The sequence below is a fragment of the Grammomys surdaster genome, unplaced genomic scaffold (assembly GCF_004785775.1).
Source record: "Grammomys surdaster isolate TR1022 unplaced genomic scaffold, NIH_TR_1.0 126158, whole genome shotgun sequence".
Taxonomy (NCBI): domain Eukaryota; kingdom Metazoa; phylum Chordata; class Mammalia; order Rodentia; family Muridae; genus Grammomys; species Grammomys surdaster.
In genome coordinates this window covers 2,000,238-2,013,320 of record NW_021620966.1, presented here as the reverse complement: position 1 = coordinate 2,013,320, position 13,083 = coordinate 2,000,238, and the positions used below count along the sequence as shown (strand labels likewise).

Genomic DNA, 13,083 nt, shown 5'->3' with positions numbered 1-13,083 from the left:
TTGGAGCAGCTGGGCTGTTTCAGTGAGGACCCATCCTGGAAGTTTCTGGCAAAACCCCGAGCCTTCTGGCAGCCCGACGGCTAGCAGGCTCCACAGGTCCCTTTAAGGCGCCCTACGCGCGGAAAAAGGGGAGAGCAAGGGGAGGGAGCAGGGTTCGCGATCGCATGCCACGTGACTGGGTTGCCAAGTCTGCCAGCGAGTTTGACAGAAGTTTGAATCAGGCTCGGTGGTTTTCTGCAGCCGGAGGGGCAGAGCGGCGGACAGAGCCTCCGAGAGCACGAGCAGCAGCGCCCCCACGACCCAGCCCGCCAGCCTGGAGCCCGGCCTGCCCACGGCCGCAAGCCCGCCGCCCCCAGCGCCCCCGCGCGCCCCTCAGTCTCCCGGCCAGGGAATCGAACGCCCGCACTGCGCCCCAACGCGCCAGCATGTCCTCGACGGAGAGCCCCGGTCGCACCTCGGACAAGTCTCCGCGCCCGCAGGTACGCCCCAAGTGCCCGGCCCCTGGACTTTCGCTAGCCCCTATCCACCTAGATGTCCTGCATGTGTCCGATTCCGCCTTCCCTGCCCCCCAATGTGAGTAGTGGGGGACCCACGCTTTCCCTCCGGGCTGGCCGCCTTGACTGGCTGCTGACTTTGTCTCTGCAGGTGGACCGCCTGCTCCTGGGGCTGCGCTGGCAGCGCCTGGAGGAGCCGTTGGGCTTCATCAAAGTTCTCCAGTGGGTGAGTCGGCCCTAGCCCCGGGCTATTTCGGGAACCTGGATTGTGACGCGGACCCGAAGCAATGTGGTCCCGGAGGAGGCTGGGGAGATGCAGTAGGCCCAGCCACCGCGGAAGGGTGGGGGGTGGCGACAGGTGGGCGGGGGAGGGGAGGACCAGGGTTGGTGCTCCAGTGCAGGGTGGAAGAAGGGAGAGGAGCCAGGCATGCGGAGTCCCGGATTCGGACCTTCTATGTACAAGGTTCCTTTGCCCAGGGCGCTCACATTTCACTCGGACGAGAGGACCCGGGTGTAACCTTTCCAGAACTCTGATCTGCACATACCACTCTTCAGTGGCGGGAGGGGTGATGAGGGACAAGGAGGGTAAGGTCCACTTTGCAGTGAGGACAAAGCTACTACGGAGGGCACTAGGGAAGGAAGAGGGTTACAGGAACCATCCTGGCCGGAACCCTCTAGGACCTGGATGATCCTGGGGGTGGACTCAGGGGACAGACTTCCAGCTGAAGTCACTAGAGTAATTTGGGAAACTGTAACCAAGTAAAGAAGTGGATGGATGAATGAACAGTTTCCCAGTCCAATGATTAAATAAAAGACAAGACAGAAAAAAATGTGGCAGGTAGCATAACAGAACACTGAGTGGGAAGGTGAGGTGGTAGGTTGCAGGCCTAGATCTGCCTGTCTCAGCTCTGTGACCTTGGGCAAGTCTCTTTTCTGGACACTGGCTTCCAGCATTAGTCAAACATGGATCAAACCTGTCAGCATACTAGAGTATAGCTCAGCATTAAATTTACCCTGTGACCTTGAAACATTCATCTGCCCAGGGCCTCAGTTTCCCCTTCTTTGGTCTAGTGGGAATATTGTCTTGTTTCACTGGTACTTTAAGACATTGGTAAGACATTGGGTTCTTAGACTCCAATACCCAAGTTCTCCATAAAATAGGAACATGGACAGATTCAGTCAGTTTTTCAAATCATAAAGACTTGGGGAACATTTTGTGCATTCTTGCAGAAAATGTTCTGTTAGACAAGCCATACACCAAATTCTATATGAAATTATTAATGTGCCCTCAGCACTGGATTCAGCTAGGGACCAATTTACCATTAATACCCAAGAGGACAGAGTTCTAAAGAACTTTGAATTCACAGGAGATAGGACTTAGCACGCTGTCACCAAATCCTAAGTAATTGTGGTTGGATGGAAATCATCAAATCTGGAGAGCATTTGGGATTGTCTCTGGGTATCTGAGACCTCGATGGGCTGCAGGCCAGCCTGGGAGTCCCGAGAGTAAATAAACTCTGGGACTTTCCATTTTCTCTGCTGCCTCAACAGTGGGCCAATGCTGACTGAACTCTTTCACCTCTTGACTTCCTTTGTTCTGACCTGAGTACCAGAGGGGACGGAATAGGAAAGGTAAGGTTACAAAGGCATTTAGAAGTAAGGTGTCACTGAGCAATCCCTAGACGTAAGTGCTATCCAAACCAGACAAGCAGATCTAACGGAAAGTGACAGATTGTCAGGGGATGGGGAACAATAGGAAACACCATGGATTTGTCTTCCCTGGGAAGATTCCGGAAAGCTTCCTTCCTTAATCCTACCACTGATTCTCATGGCTACTTCCTACGACATTCCTGCACACAGTGAGTGACTCCTAGCCCAACAGTCCAGTCTTCTTCCAGAGTCATCATTGACTCCCTATAACACCTTTCTGACTTTTATGTTCTCCACCTTTATAGGGAAGGAATTGTACAAAACAGGAACTATCTTCCTTTCACACAGCTAAACCAGGTTTCTGGGGGATAGACTTGGAAGCAGCTTTCATTCATAGCAGTGCTCCTGACCTATGGGTTGAGACCCCTTTGGTCTGAATGAGCCTGTGATAAAATTACAGTTATGAAGTAGCAACAAAAATAATTTTATGATGGGGGATGGTGGTCACCACAACATGAGGAACTGTATCAAAGGATCACAGCATTAGGCAGGTTGAGAGCCACTGTTTCACACAGTAGCATCATAAGGAGCCATGGTTTGCTTTCAGTGCTATCTTAGGTAGCCTAAACACAGGGCATGAGTTTGGCTTGCTTGAACCTTTGCAGGTGAACAGGAAAGTACATAGGAACCAGTGTGAGAAGTAGTCCTCACCAGAGGGGAAACAGAAAGCACAGATCTTGTAGTTACTATAATGGTAATTGAACATTTTCATTATTATCACCAAAAGGCAAGGGTTTTACTGGAATCCTTGTGAGAAGAAGTGATGTAGGCAGGACTTAGAGTGTCTTTAAGATTTAGAAATTAAGCTGGCTGCAGTGGTGCACACCTTTAATCCCAGCAGTTGGGAGGCAAAGGGAGGCGGATCTCAGCCTGGTTTTCCAAATCAACCAAACTAACCAAAAGATTCAGAAACGAACCTAACCTCAGTTCCAATTCAAGAATGTTATCATGTCTATATCAAGACAGCCAGAAAGCTTGCTCTATCTACTTGTCTGACTGTCCATTCATCAGTCTGTCCATCCATCCGTCCAACCATCCATCCATCCATCCACCCATCAATATATCTAATATATCTACCAATCTATTTTAGTTTTTTTGAGAGTCTTTCTCTGTAGCCCTGGTTGTCCTGAAACTCACAGGGCTAGGCTGTCCTCCAGATCATAGAGATCTGCTTGCCTCTGCCTCCTGAGTGCAGCCAAATAACTCCTATATAGATATAGACAAGTTATTGAAGTAGGGTTTTTAAAAACTTTTATATTATCATATTATCATTAGTGTGTGTGTGTGTGTGTGTGTGTGTGTGTGTGTGTGTGAGAGAGAGAGAGAGAGAGAGAGAGAGAGAGAGAGAGAGGAGAGGAGAGGAGAGGAGAGGAGAGAGTTTGAGTGAATGGGTATGTGCACAAGTGCCTGGTATATATGGAGGTCAAAGGAGTTTGGTTGGTTTTTTTTTTCCCCTCTTACTTAGATTTGGGGGACGGAAGTTGAACTCACCAGAGTTACATGGCAAGTGTCTTTGCCCACTAAGCCATCTCATTGGTCCTAAAAACTAGCACTAAGAGAAAAGGAAGTCTAAAATTAGACGGACTTTTGCTTAAATTCAGTCTCTGCTTCTCGTCCCTCAAAGCTCCAGCAAGGGATGAACTCTTTGTGGGCTTCATTTTCCTCATCTGAGGCTAAGCCATGCCCTCTAGGTTTACTTGGAGGATTATGGGTAGTGATGTCCACACAGCATAGAAGATCATAGTGAGATCTTTCATCAATGTGTGCTCCCTTCTGTCCTATTCCCAAACCTTCTCTAACTTCCTTCCTAATGTAGACTGTCCTGGTAGACTTGCCTTTCGGTGAGATTACTCAAATGTCACTGCCAACCCTTCAGTTTGAATGTTCAGTGCAAAAGAATCCAGGTGACTCAGTCATATGGGATTTTAATAATTGTTCATATTAAATTTATCCAACGTATGCCCTCCTGATGGCGGCTGATGATCTTCGTGGGGAGGGGCATTCAGAGATCTATAATACAAGGAAGCTATTTCACTGGTGGGATATGTTTTTATTTCTTTGATGCATTTTTCCTACTGGAGATTTTGAGTAGACACTGTCAGAGTTCATAGCACCAATAGATAGTTGAGGCAGGACTGTGGGAAACACCCTATGTTCTTGTGCCTTGAACTCCCTGGTGGTTAGTGTTGACACCAGTGTATACAGTAAGTCAGCATCAAAGTGGAGCCCCAACCTCAATCTGGGAAGGTTATTCTATCTTTTCAAGGAGATGCAAAGGCAGGAGGAGGATGAGGCAGAGGTGGGCAAAGTGTGACCATCACCACTCCCAGCATCTGAGCTCAGGAAATGCCCTTGTTCTCAGGTACTCCATGTTCTTTATGGCCAATGTGCTATCTCATAGCCCTGTGTGTGTGAGAGGAGTGGTTCCAAGCTCTTCTCTTCTTGTTTCTGTGCATTAGTTCCCTACATGGTCATGGCAGGAAGCAAATCTTGCACAGAAAAGTAAAGGGTTTGAAGCCATAAATGGGCTGGACAGGTATCTCTGCTCCTCCAGCTTGGGGCAGAACACCTGCCTTTGTCCTTGTAACATGCACTGTACAGAAGAGACCTTCTCTTCAGCCTTAGGGACCAGAGTGCAGGGTCTTACTCATCTCCATATCAATAGCATCAGGCACAGGTAGATGCTTACTTTAGAATGAATGAATGAATGAATGAACGAACGAAGCTCAGAATAGGGACTCAGAAGATGTAAGCTTGAAGTCCAGCTCTCACATTAGCTAAATATGACTTCGAGAACGTTACTTAATCAAAGGAAAGAGGGCCTCTTCTGTTTCCAGAAGTGGAATTAGACTTAGAATTTTAATCGATGATGGAAGAGTTCTGCAGTCCATGCTGGCCAGTAGAGTAGTGGTTGCTATGTGGCTGGTGTGACTGAGCAGTTGAATCTTAGCTTTTGTTTCATTTTAAGTAACTTAAATAGCCATGGTTGGTTGGACACTACATTTTGAGCAGGATAGTTCTAAGGCATAAACTCCATGAGGACAGCTCCGCTATCTCTCTGTCTCTGCCTCTCTGTCTCTCTCTGTCTCTGTCTCTGTCTATCTCTCTCTCCCTCTCCCTCTCCCTCCCTCACCCCCCCCTCTCTCTCTCTCACACACACACACACATACACACACACACAGTCTCTCACTGTTAAAGTGCCTGCCACAGGTATATACTGGAGGAATGGCATCTTTTGGCAGATGTTTAACAGTTGCCCAGGGAAGAAAAGGTCCATACTGACTGAGTTAAGAATCTTTCCATGCTCCTTTATACTTTCTGACCAACAGCCAATGAATAAAAAAACACTGACCCAACTGCTATCCTTCCTCAAATGGGATACCCTCACTGTGTCCTGTTCTAGACCCCAGAAGCCAAGAGGTACAAAGACTTCTAGGGAGAATCGGAGATCCACAGAGTGAATGAAGACTAGACAGTCCCTCTAAGGAACAGCTAGAGAAGGGTCACTGCTCTGCTCAAGAGGCCAGCTTTGAATATATCAAGGGTGATGATGCAGAGGCTGCTAGTGACTTCTCTCTGACTGTCAGGAAGGTGGGCCAACAGTCCTCTACTGCAGCTCTCAGAGCTTGGTCCAGATGTGGAGGCTATGCACCCATTGCAAGCAGGTTACACTGTCTTCTTTCCTGGGTATCTTTACCTATACAGATAATTATCACTCGTTTGGAACAAGTCTACTAAAAACAGGGGCACACACAACCTTTAGAGAGCAGCCAATGGCTCCAGCACAGAGTTCTGCCAGGCCAGGCCATGCAAGGCAGGGCAGGAGCACTGGATACCACCCAGGGGCAGAACACAGCTGTTACTAAACCCAGCCAAGAGCATACTCTGCTGCTAGCATTAACTTCAGAGGGTGGAAGAGTTCCAGAGCTGGAAGCAACCTTTGAATTATCCCCAAGTCCTTCATTTTACAAATGAAGAAACTAGGACTTGACGATCCAAGCCACCTAGACACTAAGTTATGGGGCCAAGACCAGGACCCGGGTTCCTTGATTCCTAATCTAGATCTCTTTCACTCCGATTAGCAGTAGAAAAATAACGCACAATACTATTCTTGACTGGATACAAGACTGGAGTAGAGATTATTGTCTTCTTGCTTAATTTTCAAAACATTGATTGAGTCACAGAGTAACAGATAGAAACAAACAATTAACAGAGTATATTCATCATTTAGTAAGAATATTTGTATCATGCCAAAGGTAAGTGCATAGAAAACGGGCTAGGGGGCCAGAGAGGTGGCTCAGCAGTTAAAAGCATCTACTGCTTTTCTAAAGGTCCTGAGTTCAATTTCCAGCAACTACGTGGTGGCTCACAACCATCTTTAATGGGATCTGATGTCTCTTCTAGTGTGTCCAAAGACAGCTACAGTGTACTCACATAAAATAAGTAATTCTTTTTTTAAAAAAAAAAAGAAGAAGAAAGAAAAGAAAGCAGGCTGGATGGACAACGTGGTAGAACAGAAGAATGTAGCTTCTTTCCATTCTGATTAATGTGTGTTCCCCAAGAAAGAAACGTGAGAATCATAGGATGGGGACTTTTCAGATCACTCAAGACAGAAGGTGTAGTTAGCTGTGATGCAAGACGGACAGGAAAACAAATCAAGTGGTCTGACACATCCCCACTTCCTATCACTCAGAAATGACAGCAGCAACAGACTACAAACAGGAGCACGCAGTGGTGGGAAATTGTAGAGCTGATAAGGCAAGTGGAGGGTACTTTTCCCTGGGCTTGAGCCAGGCCTGTCAACATTCACCCAGCCAGCACTGTTGCTAGAAGGAAAGGAAAGTCAGGCTGGCAGTACCATGAGATGGCTCGGTAGGAGCCTCCAGCACCATACCTCCGATGAGGCAGGAAACTATAGCAAGTTTGCAATAAGGTCAGGGCGAGAGTCTATGACTGTTCAAGGAGGAATAAAAATAAAATTAAAGGAACAACATTCCAGGCACACATGATCTGGCTTGATATAAGGGAATCGGCCAGGTGTGGTGGCACATATGTTTAATCCCAGCACTTGGGAAGCAGAGCCAGGCGAATCTCTGAGTTTGAAGCCTAGATTACCCAGAGAAACCCTGTCTTGGACAAAAAAAAAAAAAAAGTGTGTGTGTATTTCTGAGCTCTCATTTGGAGAAAAAAAGTAAGTCTAGCTTTGAAACAGATACTTCCATAGCCAGAATTATAGAGTTTTGTATTAGCCATTATCTTAAGAGGCCATATGTGCCCAGTAGAGTGATCTGGAAACTCTTTTCTCCCACCTTTTCCCCTCTGAGGACACACTCAAAGGCTACCTTCTTCACTTGGCTACTTGGTCAACACTTTGTTGGGAGAACAGTGTCTTCAGTTGAAAGAAGCATGGCAGCGAGGGTCCCTACCAGGAGGAACTTAGTAAAAGGAATTGTTACTCTGTATCCACTGAATACTTGCACCCCCTGGAGTCAAAGGGCGGTTCTTTGAGAGACCTTCAGATTCTCAAAGAGGCTTTACTTTCTCTCAGCTCTTTGCTATTTTCGCCTTCGGGTCCTGCGGCTCTTACAGCGGGGAGACGGGAGCCTTGGTTCGCTGCAACAACGAAGCCAAGGATGTGAGCTCCATCATTGTTTTGTTCGGCTATCCCTTCAGGTGAGTAGGGATTGGTTCTAGTCCAGTGCCCTTCTTTTACCACGTTAGCAGGGCTTTCTCCCTTCTCTGCTCTTTTTGTTTCTGCTTAGAGGACACGCAATCTAAAGACCATTTATTGTGTGCTGTTCTAGGTCAAAATAAAACAAGACCTGGATCATTCTTTCCTTTGGCCATTTTTCAGATACTCTGACCAGAGTGAAACATGGATATGTCATTGTTATGGTGGTCCAGTCCAACCTGAAACAATGGCAACTCACCACAGCTTGTGGGGGGGGGATCTAGCCATTGGAAGGAAGTGTGGAAAGGGTCTGGGCCAGCTGGGTACCTCTCCCTGACCCTCTGCATATTCCTCTGTGCCTTGAAGGAAGGAAGCTTATTAGAGTTTAGTTATGAAACAAGAGACGTGGGATGTTCACCCGATGTCACCCAAACGCAAGGAGGTACACCTTGACCAGGAAGTAGACAAGGGAGATTCGCCCTGACCAGGAAGTAGAAAAGAATACTAATCTCTGAATCTAGAAGTCTAGTCAGGGAGGAGAAATGACTGTTAAGAAAAGGATGGAGACAGAACACATCTTTTCAGAGTGTCTGAAACACTTCTCTGTCCAACTTAGATTAAGTATCTCTTGTACACAACAAGCTGTATTTCTTCACTTTATTTTGTCCAATGTGGCCAAATCAGAGAGGCATAAATCAAGCCTGTGAATGGATAACTTTAACCTTAATTTGGTCACTGCTTAATATGGGTCTTTGTGTTTCCAAGAGCAGACTGAATTTGATTGTCTAGTGACTTAGCTACCAGAAATAGTTAGATGGCTTATATGTTATGACTTAAAGGTCCCTGAACAGATGGTTGTGCAGTGGCTGCTGAGAGGAACATGGGGTTTGGATGGAATCTTGGACTAGGACTGTAGCCCAGTGGTTAAAGCACTTACCCAGCATGTGTGAGGCCTCAAGTTCAATCCCCAGTACTACCAGAAATAAATGATCAGAGTCTTGAGCCGTTGCCTCTCTTGACTGTAAGATTTCCTCAGGAGTTCCTACCTACATGACTCCCAGGGTGAGACCCAGCACAGGAGCCCTTCTTGGGCAGAGTAAGAGAGGCTGGCCCTATATCAGCATGGCTTCCCTTGCCATCTGTAGGCTGTACCGGGTCCAGTATGAGATGCCTCTCTGTGATGAAGACTCCACCTCCAAAACCATGAACCTCATGGGAGACTTCTCCACTCCTGCCGAGTTCTTTGTGACCCTTGGCATCTTTTCCTTCTTCTATACAATGGCTGCCCTGGTCATCTACCTGCGCTTCCACAAACTCTACACGGAGAACAAACGCTTCCCATTGGTGGTGAGTGAGCATAGCCCAGAGGTATGGGACCAATAAATGGAAGAGAAACCTGGAGTCAGAGATGGAGGGGAGATCAAAAGTAATGGCTTCTCTGAGTTCTTGATACCTATGTGTGGAATAGAACCTTTGCCCTACCAACCATTCAGTGGTTTGTTTGCAGTCAAAGGAAGAAAAACAGTATCTTTATAAAGCAGGCAGGCTCTAGAGCTGACCTAACCGTTTCAAATCCCAGCACTTGCTCTCAGTAGCTGTGTGACATCAGACAAGATACTCAGCATCTCTGTGCCTTAGTTTTCTTGGGTATAAAATAAAGATGAAGTAATGAATACTTGTGTTGGTGTTTTGGGAGGATAGAATGAGTATGCATGTACAGCACCTAACACGTAGTTATTCTCTGAGAGCTATCTATTATTAGTATTGTTTCATTTGCTTCCCTCATATTCCAGGCATTCAAGATAGGAAGTGTGCTTTAGAGATCTCAATTCTCTTCTGAATGTGCCTTTTTCATTACTTACAGTTTGAACAATGGTGATTAAAAAGGAGTTGAGAGGAGAGAGTGAGGAGTTTAAGTAACTTGGGTGGCAAGGAGGGAGGGCTTCCAGCAGATAAAATACTGTGGCAGCTCATTGACCTTAATTTTATTGGAAGAAATATGGTAGTCTGAGTGGCAGCATTCCTTTGGTGGCGCTGAACAGAGTCTTCAGGTAGAAATGGGAGTCTAGGTATTCGTACGGCGAGAAGAGACATCTTAGCTTGGGACCTCGGGACTCTTGTGTGATTGGAGGAAGGAAAGGTAATTGATGATCATGGGGCCCTTCTGAATGTCTTCCTCCCTCTGCTCCTCCTAGGATTTCTGTGTGACTGTCTCTTTCACCTTCTTTTGGCTGGTTGCTGCCGCTGCCTGGGGCAAGGGCTTGACTGATGTCAAAGGGGCCACGCGGCCATCCAGCCTGACTGCAGCCATGTCTGTGTGCCATGGAGAGGAGGCAGTGTGCAGTGCCGGGGCCACGCCCTCTATGGGGCTGGCTAACATCTCTGTGGTGAGACTTGTGATCATTGAAGGGGTCTGGGGATGGTACACTAGCCCAGCTGTCCAGCTACCTAACCGGTTCTGAGAGAAACAGGGACACTGTCCTCAGAGACGAGATGCTCTGCACCTAGACTAGTAACCCCTGCATCGGATGGTGACCTGAGAAGATACTTTTGGATGAGACAAATCTGAGCCACTCTTTCACCACCTTTCCTTTCCATGGTTAGCAGTCCTGGTGGTTACCCTTTCTGGTCTGTTCGACCACAGGTCACATGAAAGCATGTGCAGAAGGATCTGTGGCTGTGGCTGGACTCAGAGCTGTGAGTGGATTAGTATGAGATAGAAACTGTCCCTTGTCGTTTAGCTTTCTCTACTGGAAAGGTTTTGTCAGGCGGCGGTGGGCTCAGCTGGAAGGCAATCCTGGTTTTAGTCATCCAGTTGTTACATCATGGAGCTACATTTATGTAAGCTAGTAAATATCCATAGCATTAAACTTCTCAAATGTCCCGTCATCTCAGCCATCCTGGAACTACTCAGAAATGTCTAATGGCTAGTGCACCAAGGAGCCTTCTGGAACCCTGCACATGGGTTTTTTCTTCCATATGTGTGTGTGTATACACCAGACATACCAGAAGAGGGCATCAGATCCCATTACAGATGGCTGTGAGCCACCGTGTGGTTGCTGGGAATTGAACTCAGGACCTCTGGAAGAGGCGGCAGTGGTCTTTAACTGCTGAGCCATCTCTCCAGTCCCTCCAAATTTTACTTATTAAAAAAATTCATATATATCCAGAAAAGTTGAAAAATATTTACAGGGAAGGCCCGCATAGTCACTTTCTAAAGTGCAACTGTTCAGTGCACCTGCTTTATAAGTATTTATCTGACTTTCTTATCTATTGTTTTTATTTGATTTTTTGAGAGACAGGGTCTTTGTATATTACCCAGGTTGTCTTTGAAGTCACTATATAATCCAAGCTGCCTTTGAATTCATGGTTCTTTTTTTTTAAATTTATATATTTTATTTATATGAGTATACTGTACACTGTAGCTGTCTTCAGATCCTATTACAGATGGTTCTGAGCCACCATGTAGTTGCTGGGAATTGAACTCAGGACCTCTGGAAGAACAATCAATGCACTTAACTGCTGAGCCATCTCTCCAGCCCTGAATTCACGGTTCTTTTGCCTCAGCCTTCTATGTACCAGGATTATTGATTTGTGCCACTACACTCAGCTTTTCTTTTCATTTGTGTTGTGAGACTCAGACTAGTCTCGAGTTCAGTCTTTCTCCCTTAATCTCCTAAGTGCTAATTACATGAGTGTAATTCACCATACCTAGTTTAACGATCCCATTATTATTATCATTTTTATTTTGAGACAGAATCTTACTATACAGCCCTGGCTAGCCTGGAACTTGCTTTATACAACAGGCTGGCTTCCAATTCATGGGGATCTGCCTGCTTCTGCCTCATAAGTACTAGGCAGTAAGTACCAACGTGGCTAGTTCAATCCATTTTTAAACATGTTTTTCAAAGTGGATTGCAAACATCAGTATCTTTCTTCCTAACTATTTATTTGTTAGGTTTTTGTTATTGTTCTTTTGTGTTTTGAGACAAGGTCTCTCTACAAAGCCCTGGCTGTCCTGGAGCTTTCTGTATAAACCAGGCTGAACTGAGACTCACAGAGATCCACCTGCCTCTGTCTCTACTGGGATTAAAGGCATATGCCAGTAGACTCTTCCATATTCTCAGTTTTAAAAAATATTTTAAATAACTATTTTAATAGCTCTGGTGTGGCACACACCTGTAATACCAACACCCTGTCTGACAGAGGCAGGAGGGTTACAGGTCCTAGAACAGGCTAGGTGCACAGAGAAAACAAAAGAATAATAATGAAAACAATAGATGTTTGAATAACATCCTTTGCTTAGTCTTTAGCCCTAGGGGAGTACCTTGGACAGCTCCAGTCACACTCACCTCAAGAAGGCAAGCTTGTGTTCCTTGATTTACTTAGCATTCCTGGGGCCAGATTCGAATAGCGACCAAGCTATACAGTGAGAGAGTACTCTGGACAGAATTTAGACACTTTCATTATAAAATCTCTTAATAGATAGTAGCCTTGAGCCCTGTCTCAATACCAAGTTCTCTGTGCTTTTCCTCCTCCCATTTCTCATGTAGCTCTTTCGTGACTATTCTCACAGACTCTCCTGATTTCTTTTGTAGCTCTTTGGCTTTATCAACTTCTTCCTGTGGGCTGGAAACTGTTGGTTTGTGTTCAAAGAGACCCCGTGGCATGGACAAGGCCAGGACCAGGGCCAGGGCCCCAGCCAGGAGAGTGCAGCAGAACAGGGAGCAGTGGAGAAGCAGTGAGCAGCCTTCGTCTGCCTGCTCCGAACTGGACAGCACCTTTCATCTCCTCCTGCTTCCACAGGACCTTCCTCCTCCTCCTCCTCCTCCTCCTCCTCCTCCTCCTCCTCCTCCTCTTCCTCCTCCTCCAATTTCCTTCCCCCATCATTCTGGACTTTGAGAGAATGGATGGGTGGGCATCAGCTGTTGGTAACCTGGGCAGACCTCCACTGGCTTCCTATCCCTCATCCTGCTGGGGCAGCAAATGGCAGGATCTCAGTGCTTCTTGTCTGCTGCCTGGATTTGGGCATCTTACTTGGGGAGGTCAGCTGGCAACCTAGCCCTGAGTCCTGTGTGGAAGGCCCACCAGTGACTTGGTGACATCCCTCAATAGCTGTCATCTAATCTCTATACTATCTCTAGCCCTCCCAGGGCCCAGTGTGCTCCCCAATCTCTTCTCTGGCCTCTGTTTGTCCATAGCTCCCTG

At 46.6% G+C, this 13,083-nt stretch overlaps 1 protein-coding gene across 1 annotated transcript; it reads left to right on the top strand.

Annotated features, from left to right (window-relative positions):
- Positions 1 to 425: 425 nt before the first annotated feature.
- On the top strand, positions 426 to 12,725 carry Sypl2 (synaptophysin like 2). The gene is made up of 6 exons (XM_028757426.1): positions 426 to 479; positions 646 to 720; positions 7,753 to 7,877; positions 9,021 to 9,222; positions 10,071 to 10,262; positions 12,474 to 12,725. The coding sequence occupies exons 1-6, from the start codon at positions 426 to 428 to the stop codon at positions 12,618 to 12,620; spliced, it is 795 nt and encodes a 264-aa protein (XP_028613259.1). The 3' UTR covers positions 12,621 to 12,725.
- Positions 12,726 to 13,083: the final 358 nt, after the last annotated feature.